The 18,426-nt window shown below is 51.6% G+C and overlaps 5 protein-coding genes and 3 non-coding genes across 8 annotated transcripts; 4 read left to right on the top strand and 4 right to left on the bottom strand.

Moving 5' to 3' along the window:
* Positions 1 to 683: 683 nt before the first annotated feature.
* B0T23DRAFT_219874 (CAP domain-containing protein) lies at positions 684 to 1,653 on the bottom strand. The gene is made up of 2 exons (XM_062833706.1): positions 1,245 to 1,653; positions 684 to 1,113 (listed from the first exon to the last, which is right to left on the bottom strand). Exons 1-2 carry the CDS (start codon positions 1,539 to 1,541, stop codon positions 802 to 804), a joined length of 609 nt encoding a protein of 202 aa, XP_062690109.1. The 5' UTR covers positions 1,542 to 1,653; the 3' UTR covers positions 684 to 801.
* Positions 1,654 to 2,773: 1,120 nt separating this feature from the next.
* On the bottom strand, positions 2,774 to 8,476 carry B0T23DRAFT_398644 (uncharacterized protein; the record flags this gene model as incomplete). The annotated part of the gene is made up of 5 exons (XM_062838376.1): positions 2,774 to 4,412; positions 4,486 to 5,340; positions 5,413 to 6,439; positions 6,513 to 8,204; positions 8,278 to 8,476. The coding sequence occupies 5 exons, from the start codon at positions 8,474 to 8,476 to the stop codon at positions 2,774 to 2,776; spliced, it is 5,412 nt and encodes a 1,803-aa protein (XP_062690108.1).
* Positions 8,477 to 10,797: 2,321 nt separating this feature from the next.
* Positions 10,798 to 12,093, top strand: B0T23DRAFT_322482 (cryptococcal mannosyltransferase 1-domain-containing protein; the record flags this gene model as incomplete). Its single annotated transcript, XM_062835299.1, has 2 exons — positions 10,798 to 11,388; positions 11,452 to 12,093. 2 exons carry the CDS (start codon positions 10,798 to 10,800, stop codon positions 12,091 to 12,093), a joined length of 1,233 nt encoding a protein of 410 aa, XP_062690107.1.
* Positions 12,094 to 12,731: 638 nt separating this feature from the next.
* Positions 12,732 to 14,651, top strand: B0T23DRAFT_219717 (Oxidoreductase, molybdopterin-binding domain-containing protein). Its single transcript, XM_062833705.1, has 3 exons — positions 12,732 to 13,174; positions 13,234 to 14,225; positions 14,303 to 14,651. Exons 1-3 carry the CDS (start codon positions 12,824 to 12,826, stop codon positions 14,514 to 14,516), a joined length of 1,557 nt encoding a protein of 518 aa, XP_062690106.1. The 5' UTR covers positions 12,732 to 12,823; the 3' UTR covers positions 14,517 to 14,651.
* A 276-nt stretch (positions 14,652 to 14,927) lies between these two features.
* Positions 14,928 to 15,018, bottom strand: B0T23DRAFT_t306. Its single transcript has one exon. It is a non-coding gene; the product is annotated as a tRNA-Arg (tRNA).
* A 509-nt stretch (positions 15,019 to 15,527) lies between these two features.
* Positions 15,528 to 15,616, top strand: B0T23DRAFT_t313. The gene has a single exon. It is a non-coding gene; the product is annotated as a tRNA-Phe (tRNA).
* A 1,125-nt stretch (positions 15,617 to 16,741) lies between these two features.
* B0T23DRAFT_446949 (uncharacterized protein) lies at positions 16,742 to 18,061 on the top strand (the record flags this gene model as incomplete). Its single annotated transcript, XM_062840983.1, has 1 exon — positions 16,742 to 18,061. One exon carries the CDS (start codon positions 16,742 to 16,744, stop codon positions 17,975 to 17,977), a length of 1,236 nt encoding a protein of 411 aa, XP_062690105.1. The 3' UTR covers positions 17,978 to 18,061.
* Positions 18,062 to 18,266: 205 nt separating this feature from the next.
* On the bottom strand, positions 18,267 to 18,353 carry B0T23DRAFT_t305. The gene has a single exon. It is a non-coding gene; the product is annotated as a tRNA-Ala (tRNA).
* Between the last annotated feature and the right edge of the window lie 73 nt (positions 18,354 to 18,426).

Below are 18,426 nucleotides of genomic sequence, written 5' to 3'. Positions count from 1 at the left end.
TGCCACCGAGTTGCTTTGATATTGGTTTACTGTCCTATCAAACCTACGAAAACACTTGCGGCTAACGCTACATACCTATTTGGGACCATGTTAACCAAAACCAGGCCTCAGCCCAGTCTAGTGTACACTACCTTGAGGAGCTCCCCCCAGCTTACAACCACCCACTGACCGCCGTGAGGAAATAAAACATCCCAGCAGTCGATCTTCTCCCGCGCGGCCCAGCCCATTTAGTATAGTCAGCCGCTTGTGAGGAACCGAGACTAATCCGGCTTGACTTGCCTTGTCTTGTTTCCACCAAGCTGCTGTTGGTGAAGGATGCTTTGCGAATTTTCAGCAGTAGGACCCTGAACACACGGCAAAGAGTGGTAATCCACCCACTTCCAATATCTTGATGAACCATGTGGTCGGGTAGGAACTGCCCAACAGCAAGGTGAAACCTCACTTCAAACAACTTCACTCTGACCAAAAGTTCTCAGTCAAAAAGCAACTTTACGAGGTAGAATAATGTCAAATAACCCACAAATTATACATACCCGTCCAGAAGCACTTCCTGCTTAATCTTCATGTGCTTGACCTTCGAGTTTGCTGCCGTGTTCAACCCTAACCCTCCATCTCATTCCCTCCTTTCCATTCTCTACTACATCACCATCAACCGCGCTCCCTCCCGCTCTTTTCCTTTTTACCATTCCCTCCAACCCATCCCTTTCATTCCTCGCATCCGTACTCTGGAGCATCTACCCTATCACTACTGTCTCTCCCTTCACCTCTCCTCCTCCCTCCCACATTCTCAAAACATCTCATTCAAACCACCGTGACATTCCCAGGATAAGCACCCACCAAATTCCCCCTAGGCGAAAACTCGCAATAAAACCACCAATCCTGATTCGGATTCTGCACGCATCTATTGGTGCTAAACGCGCACCCAATTCGCGTACTCGCCTTCCACACCGTCTGCGTAAAGTGGCCGCCGCCGAGCAGATCACCTTGTTGGTAGGCGGAAATCTCCGCCTGGGAGGTCCAGGACTTAAAGGCGTTGGTGACGGTGGTAGCAAAGTTGGGAGTGCTCGTTGCCGGAATGGTCCACCACCAGTAGGCGTTTTCGCCATAGGGGCCCTGTGCGGTTGATTGGTTGGTTAGTGAGAAGATGGATTGATGGGAGGGGAGGATAGAAGGATGATGAGGTAGGAAGAGAGGGAGATGGAGAGAGAGAGAGATGGAAAAGAGGAAACTAAAGTCGAACATACCGTATGATTGAGCATACAACCGTTGGACTTTTTCAACGCAAAGCTCGCAAGCGTGGCATCCCAAGCGAGGGGGTTGGCCTTGTACTTGGACCTAATGGGGTTGACGGTATTAAGAACGTTCTTAATAAAGGTGGTGTCGGTTGGGCCAGGCGAAGCACGCTTGAGCAGATGGGCGGCGACATCAGCGGTGTCGTGTTCAAGAGCCGCCAAGTCAGCTTCAGCTGCTGGGAGGGCGATGACGGATGTCGTCGCGGAGAGGAAGAGAGCCGTGATGGCGAGGATGGATGAGTGAAGCATTGCTGCTGATGCTGTTCCTCTGTTCACTGGTTTTCCGATTGTATTGCTTGCTTCGGCTTTGGGATTTGACGTAGGTACTGAAGGGATTGCAAATTGACCAAGTTATAATTGATGAACCGCCCAACTTCATGCGATGTCCTGTGCTGGTATCTTGTCAGCGAAGATGTACAGGGGCCGAGCAGACTATTTAACCATCGATGTGCTTAAGTTCAGCATCCTTGTCCCTAATATCTCCTCTTTGCATTCCTTCCTCCTCTCTCGTTGAGTCCTGAGCTCATATTTCTCACGCCACACACCCAAACACACGCTTCCTGAAACGATCCGTGGCGCGGCTCACGGGAATGAGGCATGTCTCGCGTATGATCAGCTCCAAGACAATGAGCCATACACACCATGTTGCCTCGTCATTCTCCCCATGGGGAAAGTATTGACGATCTGGGGGATATTCTTCTCATTCTTCCTGCGACGTCACGCACTTTGTGAGCTTTACCCATCTTGTTCCTCCAATTAACCTTGGATAGAGGTAGTCATCATCATTACCTATTCTTTGAAATGACCGCGGGCTGTTGTTGTGAAGGTGGTGTGCGGGCAAAAACACGATTTACTGAGAATTTTACTGATGTCATTTGAGGACGCGACTACGTAAGTGGTTGGTATTGAGGTGTGGTGATTTCTACTGATCCAGATCTAGACCGCGGTCGGTTGCTGTGATATTGACGGCTCGGTCAGAGAGCTTTGCTGGATATTGCCCCAGCTGCCCTCGTTTTCCTTTATGGCAATATGTCGCTGCGAGAAGATTGGGGTAGAGCGGTATCTTTGTCGTCCACCGGTGTCGTCACTGCGAGCACGGAAGTTGAGATGTCCGGAAAATGACGAGAAAGAAGTTTCGGTAATGATCGACTTGCTTATGCTAACGTTCAAAATCCGAATGCGAGCTCCGGAGGTGCAGTTCATCCGGACCAAATGGGGCAATCCAGAAACAGCTACGGACAAAGACTTTCGGGGAATGCTTATACATTGATATTCCTGCATCGGACTTTTTTTCACTTTGAGCATATCTAGAGGATAATGTAGCCATGGCCCTAATATGAAGCCAGATCTAATTCCATCACAAGCACGCCACGGAAAAGAAGAGAACCCCGAGATTGTAACTTCAAATTTACACCGACGCTGCGTATTTCCGGACTCTGCTCGTCATTGTTTCCTTGGAGAAAGCAACGAAAAGTCAGTCCTCAAGCAAATGTCTTGCGGAATTTTTCTTCAAACTCCTGTCGAAGTACCGAGAAATATCGGAAGACCTCCATCAACGACTGACCGCCGTCGTCAGCCCATCTGGGCGCCTGAGGGTAGCCAGAGGCTGAATCGGACCACGAAGCACCGTGACTGGCCGTTTTCGTGTCCTCCTCTGTGTCTTCATCGCTGCCCTCGTCATCCCATGACTCGGCAACCACTTTCTTTTTCGCCTTGGTCTTCTTCTGTTCCTTCTGCGGTGGTGGAGCGGGAGCGCCGCAGACATCATGCCTTATCCCATTCCCCTCATCCCCGCTAAAGATAGGTCTATCATCATCTGCCATCTCAATCTCGTCATCCTCCTCCTCCTCAAATCCGAAATCACCGTCGGCATTTGGAAGCTCCAGAAAATTGGCAAGGCTCGTCACAATTGAGGAAAGAATGAGCGAAAAGTCTTTGAGGTGGTACCAGATATCGCCACCCTTGATCATGTTGACATGCTTGAGTGCTTCCATATCTCCATGCTTGAAGAAGTCATAAAGGTAGGCGTTCCAAGGCACTCCATTCGTTTCCTTTGGTGCCATCGGAATGTACGGGACTGCAGACTCTTCAAGAAACACGCCTGCGCGGACAGTCTCGCAAAGCTCGTGGATAGTGTCAAATTCGTCCGTAAAGCCGGAGAGTGCAGAGAATGGAGATCGAACAACCGTGGGCGGCCGAGGTGAGTCAGACGAGGGGAGCATAGCTGACAGGTCCGGCGTTGGTTGAGCATCGACAGAATCAACCTTGTACTTGGTATAGGGAAGACAGTTGTCCGGCATCCCGGTCAGATGTTGATTGGTATAAGAGCTGACATAGTTCTGGAAAATGGACAAGGTCTGCTGATTGTGGCGCTCTAGGACCTCACTTGCTTTCTTGGGGAGATCTGGGAGAATTACAACACACGGAGAGCGATGTACACGCTCGAGGAACTGCTTGTCTTTGTATTGGGGGCAAGCGTGGCGACAGAACAAGTGGCTCAAGACGAGCATGATTTCAAGGATGACGTCTTCCCGGCTTCGATTGCTGTTACTAAGGTCGTGAAAGTATCCGTCCTTGAGAAGGGCATGGAATGCAAAGACAGCATTCTCTGTGTAGTACAGATGTCCCACAAGGCCAGAGAAGTTGAGAGGGACACCGTTTTCGGATAACAGGTGTTGGCGTCTGAGGTAGTCAATCGAAAATCTGAGATGATGTGCGATCGACATTTTCGCATCAGGTCCGCCCAAGCAGAGTCTGCTTTGTGTCAGCAAACCCTTTACAGCGTTGGCTGCAAACTCAGAGTTCTGCGTTCCGTGTAGAAGTATGAAGAGCCGTAGGATGAGCGTGACCGATGTTGGAAACTGCCCGCGAAGATCCGGAAGCCTCGCAGACATTATTTCAAAAACCCGGTGCGGATGGAGGCCATGAAAGACAACATTTCCAAGGAGGTCGAAGCCACGCCGGCCAGCACGACCCGAGGCTTGACGGTAGTTGAGAGCGGTCAGGAAAACTGAATCGCCGGTGAAGACCACTGTTTTACAAGGCATGTTGAGACCCATGGCAAGTGTCCCGGTTGCGACGACCACAGTCAAATAACCTTTGCGGAAAAGCATCTCGACTCTAGCAGCACGGATCAGTCAGTGAGAAAAAAAAATGTCAAGGATGGATTCGTTGAACCAGTGAAAAGACTTACATCTGTCTATATTGGCGGTTCATCCCTGCATGGTGTACGCCGATTCCTCGGAAGAGAGCATCTCGGATCCAAGGACGGACGGCATCCGCCCTGAGTGACTTCAATCGCGTATTCAGCTCTTCCTGTGTCAGTTTGGTGTTATCAGCAAAGCTGAATTGCTGAAGGGGGGCTTCTGGGTCGAAGCTGTCCCAAACGCTCAGTTCTCGATTTGCTACGTCACGGGCTCGGTCTCCTTTACTCATTGCGCCATCCTCGTCCTCATTTCTCGAGCCGGTCTTCTTGGTTTGCTTCATCTTTGTGTCCTTCGTTTTTGCGCTCTCGCGGCGTTTCTTCCATTCTTCGAAGCCCGCCAGCTTTTTAAGCCACTTTGAATCGTGTTGCTTGTATGCTGCTTCCGCGGACTCAAGAGTGTCGTAGAGTTCTCGAAGAACAGTCTCGCAGCCAACCCGGTCGTAATTGAAGATGATGGCAGGCAATGCTCCGTGCGACCTAAGATCAGTCACAAGTGAGAATATGGAACGTCTGGATACAATAGGTCCAGATTGACTAGTCTGGGATTCGATGGATTCGGGTTGATTGTACGTTGATGACAGGCGAGCAAACTGTTCTCCACGCAAATCGTTTCGAAGTTCGTCGAACGGGGAGTTGGGGTCAAGCATCCAGTCAGCCAAGACGTCCTTGAGAGCCGACTCCCATTTTGTAACGTCGGATTTTTTGACGAGTGACGGCAACATTTTCTTAGGATCCAGGGGGTTTGGAACTTGATACTGGCCAATCTGATGTTTGGTCATGTGTTTCCAAAGCTCGATACAGTCCCGAGGTTCAAGACTGGCATCGTTAAGCGTGTCCCGGCTCCTGTTATTTGTGACTTAGCGTGAGAACTTACTGTAACGGTATGTCAATACATGATCGCACGATATTACTTACCTATCCATGATAGCTGCGATTGGGTGTATAAACGAGAATGGCAACGAATTCTTGCAATCAGAGTCTAGTCCAGGAAATGGGAGACGTTCAACGGGTTTGAGGCCTTCGAATTCATATGTACCGGGAGACGGATCATGGATGAACTTGCGGAGGTCTGAGTACCTGGATGAATGTACCACCATCTCCATATCAAACCCCTTGGCCTTCTGTGCATTGGAAAGCCAGTCTCGGAATTCGAGGGGGTTTCCCACGGTGGCCGATAGCGCAATGATGGGACATGGTGCAAGCAGCAAAAGTTGCTCCCAAACAATCCCGTCATCGGACTGGCCGATACAGTGAACCTCGTCGAAAATGATTCTCTTTATTCTCCGGGAAAAAGACGTTGGGCCTGCTGCGTTGGAAGGAGCCAGCAGAAGAATCTGCAAGATATCCGGGACGGTTACAAGGATTTGGCATCCCTTCACATTATTGATGCGGTAATCCCTAGTATGAATAGCCCAGATAGACCGTCCTTCTTGACTATATTGCTTAGAAAATCGGGCTTGGATCTCGGCGGCAATTTGGTTGACGAGAGCTTTGGTCGGGGCAATGTACACTAGTACATCGTCGTCGTTGGCTTCGAGGACCTTCCTCATAGCGTAGAATGAGATGAACGTCTTGCCAGCCGACGTTGGGGCAATCACGAGCAGACTCTTGTTCTCATCGATGGCGTCAAGTACCTTTCTCTGCCAGGCATCGGGCTCAAAAGGCACACGAGGATCTGGGGCCGAGTCGAAACTTCGTTCTAGGAACGGTCCACAAAATTCGAGCTGGAAGTTAAGCGAAGACTTTCCAGGAGGCAGTAAACCCCCGCTCGCAATATCCAGGAACTCAAATGGCAGCTTTCTTTTTGGGAGCCCCGGCTTCTCGTATAGGGGGAGTTTGAGAGACCTTGAAACTCTGTTCACGAGGGTGTGGACTTCTTTGGTCAAGGTCAATTTGGCGGTCTCCTGGATTTGGGACCAAAGCATGGCCAAAACATGGTAGTCTATGTGCATAAGAGTCAGCGCCTGCATAAAAATTGCTGAAGTGTACAGACAGCCTTCAAGGTTATCACTTACGAGTTATCGTGTCCGGGTTGTAGCGACCTTGGATTTGGCGTAGAATATGGCAAAGGTACAGGGAGACTTCCGCCCCAATCACAGACAAATGATCTGAACTCAAGCCCAAGAAATACTTCGAGACCAGCAGATATCGCTTAACCAGAGATGCCTCCTTTGAGAACTCGAGACACCTTCCTTTCCAGAAGGTGATGATTGCCGAGGATTTGTCCTGAAACTTGGCTTCCTTGAGCCGTTCTGCCTCTTTATGAGCGTCTTGCGTGCCACTTTTTTCCAGGGGTTTGTTGGAATTTGCGTGTTTCTTGCTCTTGTTCAGTGCATGCCTACTAGCGGGCTTGCGTACAACAACAGTTTCCGGTTCGATAATCTTTCCAGATGCACCGGTAAGACTAGCAGAGTAGGCAATGATGTCGGCCATGAATCGTTGGTTTCGTCGTCTTGCCCAAAAGTCAGGAGCCTTGGTGGGCTGCTTAGGGTCAATTGGCTTTTTATTGTGCCAATGCGTCAGCTCTTTGTGCACTTTGTGGTCAACTGGAGAGGAGATGACAGCATTTGTACGTAGGTGCACTGAAGTAAGATACTTGTCCAGAACGGGATGGCTGAAAGGCAGTATCGACAGCGACGGTACCAACTGATTAGGTTGGGGATCGCTGATCTTCAAGCGAGCTTTTTCTCCATCGGTATCCGTCAGATCGACCGGCCACTTTGCAATGGCATCGTAGCCACAGAGCTGCTCGAGTAGTCCACCGAGCTGGACGAACTGTTCGTGAAGAGCGCAGGACAGGTGTATGTTGTGTGAAGAACGTAGCAATGCCAGGTAGAGCCGCCCATCAATGAGATCAAATGCATCCCATGCTGAGTTTGCGAATGGTCCCAAACTCCACGAGCCAAGAATGCGTTGAGCCGGCTCAGACAAGGAACAAATGAAAGAATTGGCGGCGCTGCCAATCGCGAGTCCCGATCCCCGCGACTCAAAGCTCCGGCTCGAAACATTGCAGTGTCTCATAAAGACTAGCTGGAGGAGCAGTGCTTTAACGTGCTGCCCAATCTCGTTGCCCTCACTGACATCGAGCGCATGGTTGGCAAGCACATGAGCCAGTGAGTACAGGGATATGATTTCTCGAGCAGTTAGGCTGTGCGTCTTGGTGAGTCCTCCAAGACGATGCTGAATACTGTCCTCCTTGAAGGAAGTGTCGGGAATCGGAGAAAGAGTGTCGCCATTGAGCGGTCTTTGCGCCCCTCTGGGAGAGGCTACCCGTAGGAAAGCCCTTGAGCTCTTGAACTCGAGGTTCTCAACGCACGCGATATGCAATCCTGCTGAATTGATACGGTACAGCATGTGAAGAGGCACCAGAAGTTGCGGGCCACCCGTCCACCACGGCGTTGTACCATTGGATCCCAAGAAAAAGTGCGGATGATGTTCTTGGAGATATTGAGCGAAAGAATTGCTGTCCAGGCTCGTGAATACAAGACTGAAAACGGTCTGTTTGTCAGTCTGTGCGTGAGCGAAGTGCTCGATCAGAATGCTTCGAGTGAGCTGGTATCGGTACGTGATCTCGGCCGGTGTTTCCGTGGGGATGGACAGTTGATACTCTCGATTGAACCAGAGGACGTGAAAGTTGCATCCTCGATCATGCAGCCTCTGGAGAAGAGTCTCAACTGAATGAACGGCATGGAGAATCTGGAAGCCGTCTGTACAATTAACCCGTGGTTAGCAATGAGGACAAACCCTAGAGATGAGGGACGCGGATGGGGTCAAACACACAGTCAAAGTCGACTTTCATGGCATGAAGACAATGTGCAAGCAGGGCTTCTCCATGAATGGCAAAGCGCTCTTTGCCGGTGAAATCGCCGACAATGTCAACCTTTGTCGGGGACAACGATCGGAACCAGCTCTTCAGGTGGTTGTCGCCAGTGTCTGTGCCGTAACCAGGCGACTCGCTGGAATCATCGGGACCAGCCATTCTGGCCAGATTAGCGAGTGGCGCTTCGTAGAATAATCGGATTAGCTCGCCGAGTGTCGGTGACAGACAACAGGACCCTTGGGTGTAGCTTAGAAACAAGGCAAGAAGGCCTAATCCGTGTGCAAGTTGCCCTTACGACGAGATCTGGAATGACCAATTCGGCTGTACAATGTTGAAGGGAGAAAGGCGAGTAGTCAGATGAGCCGGATGAAGTGGTGGGCTAGGTAAAAAGGTCCATTATATAGTGTTGGGTGTCCATTTCTGCCTGGATGTTGAAGGTCGGGGACGGTACACTTACACGGAAGGTGTATCGCCTGTACTGATACGGACCTGCTAATTTTCCTGTATTCTGTACCTCTCGATACCTCAAGGAACAGATACCAACAAGCAGACCTGTACATACTTTGCCTTGGCCTCTAGGTAACACCAAGGCTCGGCTCCATAGGTACACTCTATGAGCCTGAGCGGTAGGTATGGCGACGGTAACAGTACAGCAACATTGCTTCGCTGGCTGGTTTGGCGTGTCTCGCAATCATCTCTCAATAGGAACATCCCAACCTGCCAGCAGACACTCAGCAACAAACTTGAGCATTCTGCCAGAGGCCAAACACAGAAGTCCCATTGGGGTTGAAGCGGTTGGCTGGACCATATATCTCCGCTCCACCGATCCTGATTTGCGCGCTTGTGTTGGCAAAGGCAGGCCGCCGTCACATCACTCGACGATAATGCCGGTAGCTGACCCGGACGTCCATCCGTAGCAAGAGGCCCGACCTTGGCCGACAGCGACACCGCATAGCTCCTACATGGAGCTCCAATGATCAGCTTCGTACTTCAAGTGACTTTGGTCGAAGTGAGGGCCTCTCGCAGGCCGGCTGCACACATGTAAGCACTCAGTTCGACTTCTCCACTCTCGGAACTGCCCGTTTGGCAAGGAATGAGAGATAATTGGACTCAATCCCGTGATAACTGGGTCTTGCGCGGTCGGGATGGTCTTTCGACTCCATGATTGGAAGCGGACGGAAAGGAGACTTTCTCGTGAACCGGCCCGAGGTTACGGCTTTATGCTGCCAAGGATGCGGGGAATAACACGATGCCATCGCCTTCTCAGTCAGTCGTTGGTTGAGACACTCAGCTTGTGCCATACAATCTAACCCTGGTATGTTTGTTAGTTAGGTACAAAAAAACGCCCATCTCCACTTGAGAGCCCCGGAAAGTGAGGAAGTATTCGATTTTCAAACAGATAGGCACTGAAAGGGGACTCTTTCCTTTATATTTTTCAAGCTTGAAGGCCTTCAAGGAGACGGATGGAGGCATAAACAGAGGCTTTTGTGGCGTATTACATCCTGGTCATTGTTGGTCGCTCCAAACGAAAACTCTAAGGAAGCCAATAAGAGCTCTACAATTCAATACTGGTTTGTTTGTTAGTTTGGTTCTTCGGCCATGGGCTGAACAGGGAAAATCTGGAGCTCTCATTGGCCTCCAAAGACAGAAACTAGCCTCCGTTTGAAGCGTCATGGGACAATAGCTAGGGTGGAAAACGCCACAGAAGCCTTCTCATGCCTCTCTCCGTGGTCTTCCAAAGCCTTCAAAGACTAAAAAAATATAAAATAGTAGTCCCCTACGGCACCCGTTCGCTCAAAACCCGGATGCTTTTCTATTCTAGTAGTCTGAGAGTGGAAATGGGCGTTCCTTGTACCAAACTAACAAACAAACCAGGGTTAAATTGTATATCTCCCCTGTTCAACCTATGGCCGAAGAACCAAACTAACAAACATACCAGTCTTATATTGTACGTTGTTTGTGTCTTGCAACTCTGATCTGATCCTTCAAGTCGACCGTACTACTTGTACAATATTTTGCATCGCCTCGGTTGATGAGTGTTTGACAGTCGGGTTGATGTTGGGGTTAGTGCTAAGGGATGCCAGGCACCAACCGACTGCGGCTGTGTCCCGCTCCACCCACACATTGCCCCCTGGATACGTACATGCTACACACTGCCCGGGCAGGCAGTAGTCTAGGTACCTATGCCCCCGCCCTGACAGCGCTGATGGTGCCACGAACCGAACAACCTAACGAACAGCCCAGACACGAAGGAAGCTTGGCCGTAAACTATCGACAGAGGAAGTGGAAGCTCCCGCTCATCCCACCGCCCAGTAGAGAGAGGTAAACACCAGGCACTGGACTCGCTGTCCTCTCGAGCCGCACAACTTCGCAGGACTCCGGACTCTGTACTGTACGTTCTGCAATGGCTCTCGGCCACCGTCCGCCGACTTCATTCACACATCTTTCAGTGTCTGCGCTCGAATGAAACGAACGGCACCATGCCGGTGACCTTGCCCCGATCGCGGTTCCAACGCCAGCTCGTGTCGCGGTCCACCATCCGGAAGCTGATTGCCGCCTTCATCGTATGGACCATTGTCGAGGCTCAGCTCATATACTACCGAGTCGCCCATGCCGAGCGAGACACCCAAGCCCAAGCTACGACGCTTCTCAAGCCGACCCGTGTGTACATTGCGAGCCTGCACTGGAACAACGCCGCCATCTTGCGCTCCGACTGGAACAAGGCGGTCGTGGACCTGACCAAGGCTCTGGGTGCTGACAATGTCTTTGTCAGTGTCTACGAGAGCGGTAGCTGGGATGATTCCAAGGGTGCTCTCCGGGAGCTGGACCGCGACCTGGGCAGACTTGGGGTTCAGCGGCAGATCACGCTCGACAAGGAAACGCATCAAGACGCCATAGACGCACCGCCAGCCGAACATGGATGGATTACCGCCCCTAGTGGTGAAAAAAGGTTGAGGAGGATACCTTACCTGGCTGGCATGCGGAATCTTTCCCTTCAACCACTGTTGAACATGGCAGAGAACGGGACCACATTTGACTACGTGTTGTTCTTGGGCGACGTGGTGTTCTCGGTGAGTCTTGTTGGTCACTTGCGCCTGTCTTCAAAATCCCCTCGCTAATATTCTTCTTTGCAGGTTCCGGATATCGTGGCTCTGCTAAACACAAACGACGGCCAATACGCTGCAGCGTGCTCGCTCGATTTCAGCAAACCGCCTCGCTTCTACGACACCTTTGCCCTGCGAGATTCAGGCGGTCACGAATACGCGACCCAGACCTGGCCGTACTTCCGGTCCTCCAACTCCAGAAAAGCGGTGCTCCGCGGTGCTCCCGTGCCAGTGTCAAGCTGTTGGAACGGAATTGTCGCAATGCACCCGTCTGTGTTTACTGGAGTCCAAGGCCTCAAATTTCGGGGAATCGACGACACACTGGCCGAATACCATCTGGAGGGCTCCGAGTGCTGTCTCATCCATGCGGACAACCCGGCGTCACGTACCAGGGGCGTCTTCCTTAACCCCAACGTCCGCGTGGGATATTCTAGAAAGGCGTACGATGCAGTGCATCCGCCAGGAGGCTGGCTTTCTCTGTCCCAAGTCTTTTCTGGCCTGTGGAAGAACAGGGTCGCAAGATGGCTCACCACCCCTCTTCTCAAAGAGTTGCAGGTTCGCTGGCGTATTCGCAAGTGGGCCGAGAAAGCGGAAGGTCGCAAGGAACCTGGACCATTTTGTCTCATCAATGAAATGCAGGTCATTGTGCACAACGGATGGGCTCATTTATAGATGGTAGGGGACTTGTTGGATAGACAAATACTGATCAATTTACGTTTCTGCTAAAGGCGATACTAGGGGCAATGCATACATAGTCTGTCGGTCAAAGCTCTCGGATGTTGCTGGCGCGGTTGGCTCGGGAATAACTCGCTTTTGGGTTTGTTTATCTCTGGACCCTCTGCGAGTGGGCCGTCACTTTTTGTCCATGTCCGGTCTGTGTACGACATGGTGATATCACCACCCCGTTTTCCAATTGGATCCGGGCAAATCCTCCACCCAGTCGCAGGATATGATGCAGCCGTAACCCTGTTACTCAGCATAACGGCCTCACGATGCACAGCATCCCCTTTGAGATCAAACAAGCTACTTTGGTCGACTAGCCTCTTCTCGGCACGCTCGGGTCAAGGTCCGGCAAGGCAATCGCTCCCACCCCGCGAATCGGGACATCTGGGCGAGCTACTCTGGCAAGACCCATATCCGGATCCTGCCATTGACTATCCTCTCAAAGGCCAAACAAGAATGCGCCTGACGCGGCTCCATCAACGGCGTTGCTGCTAATGGTTGTGCGGGTTATGGGGAAGAGGGAAAGAGGGAAAGAGGGGAAGAGGGGCATATGTATACCTACCTCTACCTATATGACCATTTCCCCTCTCGACGGAGGACCGTGTCTCTTCTCTCTCCTTCTCCATAGGTAGCTACCTTGCCTGTCCAACAACACTAAACTCACGGCTCGCTCTTCAGCATGGCACCCGCGGAGCCAAACGCACCCCCATTTCGCCCAAAGGGCAAGTTACCCCATTTCGAGGATGAATTGGAAGGTTGGAAGGGATACATTGAATGGGAAAAGTATCCCGAGAAGAAAAAGCAGGTGGAGGAGATCCTGAAGCAATATGACTTTCCCGACCCTCCTGAATTCCAGCTTGTTCCTTTGCCCAAGACGAATCCCATCTTGACCGGAGAGCGGTTCAAACAGTACCACTATGCTACGGGCCTCGGCCATTTGGTCGACACCAGCTGGCAGTATGTGCTCAAGGAAAAGGCCGAGGACATGGTGCATGTCCTCCAGTTTCCATACAACGGAGAGCCCCCCGGAGTAAGTCTGATGGCCTTTGATCTTATCGAGAGAAGATGTCGTATCTAACCTGCGTCCAGGACCGTCTTGTTTCAACCGAGATCACCCGCAACGAAGACTTTTTCGTCCGCAACCATGGCGGCGTTCCTGAGATTGATGCTGATAAGTATTTCCTCGAAATTGATGGTCTCGTCAACAATCCCAAGCGTCTCACCCTCGCCGACCTGCAGAACGAAGAGCTATTCCCTCGCGAGACCAAGGTCGTCAGTCTCCAATGCTCCGGTACGCGCCGGCTTGAACAAATCCGCCAATATCCCGGCGATGGCGACGAGCTCATCAACGCTCCTTGGGGTGAAGGCGCCATCGGTACCGCCCGCTGGACCGGTGTCTCTCTCAAGAAGGTCATCAAGTATTGCGGTGGACTGAAAGACGGCGCAAAGCACATTGAGCTTTTCGGTGCTGACACCTACTTCAAAAAGGGCAAGGTGTACAACTACGTTGTATCCATTCCCTGGCGCAAGGTCAAGATCCACGAGGTGCTCCTGGCATGGGAGATGAACGGCAAGCCGTTGCCCAAAATCCACGGCTTCCCCCTCCGTGCGGTCGTCTATGGGTACATCGGCGCCAGAAGCTGCAAGTGGCTGTACAGGATCCGCGGTATCACGGACCCGAGCGAGGCGCCCGTCCAGAGAAAGGAGTACCTCTACTACACTCCTCAGATCGGCAAACAGAACGCCTTGTACAGCAACGGCTTCTCGATCCAGGACATGCCCGTTTCTTCGGCGATTATCTCTCCCAAGGATATGGATGTCATCACGCACGACGGCAAGGTCAAACTGAGAGGCTGGGCCTTCTCGGGGGGTGGACACTGGCCGATTCGCGTGGAGGTCAGTCCTGATGGAGGCGCCATCTGGTATGAAGTGCCGACAGAGAATATGTCGACCAAGTATTACTACGCTTGGAGACTTTGGGAGATCGACCTGCCTCTTGATCCCGAGGGCTGGCTGGAGTTTTGCGTGAGGACGTGGGATAATGCCATGAACACCCAGCCGACATATGTCAGATCTGCCTGGTGAGTTGCCTTCCTTGCTTGCCCCTGGTGTGATATCTGGGTTGGAAGGTCAAATACTGACCAAATTTCAATTGCAGGAACTGGGATTTGCACGTCACCTCCTCTTGCCATCGTATCAGGGTCTACAGCGTCAACCGCTCGAAGCCTCTTACCGCAGCGCGGTTGAAGGCATTGGAAGAGCACGGTATACCGCTCACGCCCATTACCAAACCTTTGCCCATCGAGCTCGAGACGGACGAGCAATACCAGGCGTCCATGGCAGAGCAACGCGGGCGGGACCCTCTTGAGTAGGTATGTCTGAGGGGTTTCTGATACGGTGAACGTTGAGAATTGGAGAGGTCTATGACATGAAGGTCCTCTGTGCAATCTGGTCAACCATCATCAAGATTCAATCCTTTTTGTTTTCTTTTTTTTTTTTGTTTCATATACCGGCCTGAACTCAAATATGTCGGAATAGGTTTAGGTCATGAACATGATGGCCATTGAATGCATGGCCTGCTTGCATAATCCCTACTGGACAGTGGAGAGCCGGGAAGTAAGTGCCGAATTCAAGATCCTTCATGGTATCGGGGTTAGTGCCTGCCTCGACCCGTTGTTGTCAAGTCATCATCCTGGACACCGAGCAAAAAAAGAAAGGGGAAACCCGTTCAGGACAACCAGGGACCCCAGGTGATCAACCACCAATCCACCACAACAGCAAAAAGCCCAACGTGGGACTCGAACCCACAGCCTCAAGATTGCGATCTCGAAGGAGAATAGAAGTCTTGCGCGCTACCGATTGCGCCAGCCGGGCAAGTTATGTGTTTTGTTTTTTGTAATTTTACGATAATATATTTGTGGGTCTTGATACGAGAGACATGCTTTTTCTTGTTGTGGGAAACCATGAACGGCTTTTGCACAGCACATGCAAAGACAGTAGAAGTGCCTCCTGTGTATAATAGATGGGAAAACTGAACCTGACCATAGCTGCACCAACGATTCTACAGATAACGGACTGTTCTGTTAGCATGTTGTACGTCCCAAATGCACACTACTCTATAACTTCAACTTCCTATAATGCTACCGCTTTCCGACAATCTCAATCGCTCTCCTGCTTCAAAGGATGAGGACACGAGCGTAAAAAGATAGTTGAACATTCTCTACAGATGGGAAGAGTTTCGAGGCTCTCGGGGCCAGCGCACATGTGCACCAGATGATAAATCAAAGCACTCGATAGGAAATCTCTGATTGCTTTACTAAGCCGCAGTGAGGGTGCCTCTTGGCGAGTCTTAAACTTAATACATGCCTCGCTAAGCCAATCAAGCGGGTTTAGCTCAGTTGGGAGAGCGTCAGACTGAAGTCCACTTCACTCATAAATCTGAAGGTCGTGTGTTCGATCCACACAAACCGCATCTCTTTTTGAACATTTCTGCTCTGATGTTTTTTTTGTGTGTGTCTTTTTTCCTTTACTTCTTTCTTCTGCTGCCTGGCTGGCTTACTGGCTGACTGGATAAACTTGTTTGCTTTTTATGCCTACTTCTACAGCGAACTTGACCTAAGCTTGGAAGAGCTTGCGAAAAGATTCATGATAGTTTCATGTGGTTCTTCTCTCTTCTCGGTTGTTGTTCAGCGGAACGCATTCCGCGCCAAGATGTAGGGGAACTTGACCAATGTGATGCAGCCGTTCGGGCAAGGTGGGGAAAGATTATATGCCGTTTCATCTTCCGGAGATTCGAATCCCGTTCCTTAGGACGTCGAGTGTGTGTGTGACTATTGTGTGACTATTGTGTGATTATTGAAGCAGAACATGCTAGAAAAAACATGAGAATGAGAATTTGTCTTGGCTCTCATAAAAGCTTCATGCATTCTCTCTTCAGTTTCTGCAGACCTCGGCAGCCTTGGTTTCAGCTCGTGTTGCGATCTTGGCTGACCGTGCACTTTTGGGATCTTCGGTTCTGGATTTCTTCATCCACGAGGCAGATGGGGACGAGGGATGATCACCTATTCTTCAAGTGGGCATGGCTTGCGACTGCTACCTTCCCCAGACTTTTTAGATCACGATTAGCGTCACTTTAATTTCGCAACTTGCCGGACGGTGTGGGAAGAGCACCAGCCTAGATACTCCGGAACCCCAAGGGGATGTCAGGTTCCGGTGTGAATGGTTTCGAGAATGGGACACCTGACAGAAGGGATTCAGAGGCATGAGGTCATTGTTGCGGGAATCCTCACCGATTGTGTACCTCACCCCTCTCCATGCGGAGACTGCCCAGTGCTAGACCGCGGCTGTAATGTATAATTCCCCATCGACAGAAGAAAGGAAAAGGAGGAGGGATCGATGCCATCGCCAGTTGAGTTTACAGCTCGCAAGCTAGCCCGGGATACGGCCACTAGGATGTCTGGAGATCCCAGGACCTGGGGACTCGGGACACTGATATATAATCTGGTGCTCTCCTCAGTCTAGTCGCCAAACCTAAGCTCGATAAGCCATTCTCAATTCGCAGCTTACGAGACCCCCAGGGTCGACGAGCTTAGAGAATATGATCCTTACCTCCAGTTCTGCGGTGCTCCTCAGCACCATCACCTTGTTCGCTCAACTCGCTTTGGGCCTCCCCACAACATCCGAGCCAGTGCACCACGAAAGTGTCCGGGCTATCGGAGAGCTTTCTCACAGGGACGAGTTACACGACGCCGGCGTTGTCTGGGACAAGGTCGTTCGCCAATCACCTGTAGTCGGTCCTACCGACCCTCGCGACAGCTTCAACAACCGGAACCCAGACGTCCCAGGGGTTGGCTACCCTCGGTCCTCAGATGCGGATCCCGCCTTTACCATCCCCGAGGCGACCCTCCGCGCCGCCATCTACCTGCCATCAGGCTTCAACTCGTCCACCAACCGCCAAGTAGTCCTCTTCGTTCCCGGGACCGGAGCCTACGGCCACGAATCCTTCGCCGACAACCTGCTCAAAGTCATCACCGATGCCGGCGCCGCCGACGCCGTCTGGGTCAACGTGCCTAACGCCATGCTGGACGACGTACAGTCGAACGCCGAGTACATCGCCTACGCCATCAGCTACGTCAAGGCGCTCATCGGTGACGACCGTGACTTGAACGTGATCGGCTGGTCCCAGGGTAATCTGGCCACGCAATGGGTGTTGACCTATTGGCCGAGCACCGTCCCAAAAGTGCGCCAGCTGATCTCCGTCAGCCCAGATTTCCACGGGACCATGTTGGCGTATGGGCTGTGCGCGGGCAACTTCGGGAAAGTTGCCAAGGCGGGAGCGCCCTGCCCGCCGTCGGTGCTCCAGCAGTTGTACAGCTCGAACTTGATCAACACCCTCAGGGCGGCGGGCGGCGGGGACGCGCATGTGCCCACCACCTCGTTCTGGTCACGTCTCACTGACGAGGTTGTCCAGCCGCAAGCTGGCTTGACGGCGTCGGCGAGGATGGGAGACTCGCGTAACAAGGGCGTGACGAACGTCGAGGTGCAAACGGTCTGCGGACTAACGCCTGGCGGTGGGCAATATGGCCACTCGACCTTGATGGCGCACCCGCTCGTTGCGGCAATGACGCTCGACGCGCTGAAGAATGGAGGGCCCGCGAGCCTAAGCAGAATTAGGTCGCAGATGTTCAGGACCTGTTCGAATGTGGTCGCGCCAGGGTTGCAGCTCACGGACAGAGCAAAGACGGAGGGACTCCTTACCACTGCGGGCGCCAGATTGGTTGCTTTCCCTACCAAATTGTTGAGAGAGCCGGCCTTGAGAAACTACGCAACTTGAGTCAAACGATATATGTAGCTAGAACTGCGGGAGAATCCCGGATGCGATGAGTAGCGTAGTATCCGTGGAAGAATTGAATGTTGTGGAAACAGTTTCAGGACTGATACCAGTGTTCATAAATACCCCGCCGTGACATGCATCTCCCCGTCAGTATACAACAACCCTGGCATTGCCAACACCCATCATCCTCTACCTGTCACATCTTCACATACGAAAAAGAGGTGTGGGATTATGATTGCAAAAGGAAATATTCGCGAATGGTAAAAAAAGCAGGGAGGAGCAAAAACAATGGACTATACCGGATTTGAACCGGTGACCTTTCACAAGGCGCATTGCACAATGCGAAGCGAAAATCATACCCCTAGACCAATAGCCCTTGAAATTGTTGGTAACTTGTGCAAACCATAAAGCTATATTCTGTGCTTAGCCTAGCGCAGTGTAGCCACCCT

This window comes from Neurospora hispaniola (assembly GCF_033458365.1).
Source record: "Neurospora hispaniola strain FGSC 10403 chromosome Unknown B0T23scaffold_7, whole genome shotgun sequence".
Lineage (NCBI taxonomy): Eukaryota > Fungi > Ascomycota > Sordariomycetes > Sordariales > Sordariaceae > Neurospora > Neurospora hispaniola.
This window is presented reverse-complemented; position numbering and strand designations above follow the sequence as displayed.

What these genes read in the sequence shown, in the direction of transcription:
- B0T23DRAFT_219874 (XM_062833706.1), bottom strand. Translation starts at nt 1,541, where the DNA reads ATGCTTCACTCATCCATCCTCGCCATCACGGCTCTCTTCCTCTCCGCG. An exon ending in GTTGTATGCTCAATCATACG is followed by an intron (nt 1,114 to 1,244) that starts GTATGTTCGACT and finishes TCAACCGCACAG; the next exon opens with GGCCCCTATGGCGAAAACGC.
- B0T23DRAFT_219717 (XM_062833705.1), top strand. Translation starts at nt 12,824, where the DNA reads ATGGCACCCGCGGAGCCAAACGCACCCCCATTTCGCCCAAAGGGCAAG. An exon ending in ACAACGGAGAGCCCCCCGGA is followed by an intron (nt 13,175 to 13,233) that starts GTAAGTCTGATG and finishes ACCTGCGTCCAG; the next exon opens with GACCGTCTTGTTTCAACCGA. An exon ending in ACATATGTCAGATCTGCCTG is followed by an intron (nt 14,226 to 14,302) that starts GTGAGTTGCCTT and finishes TTTCAATTGCAG; the next exon opens with GAACTGGGATTTGCACGTCA.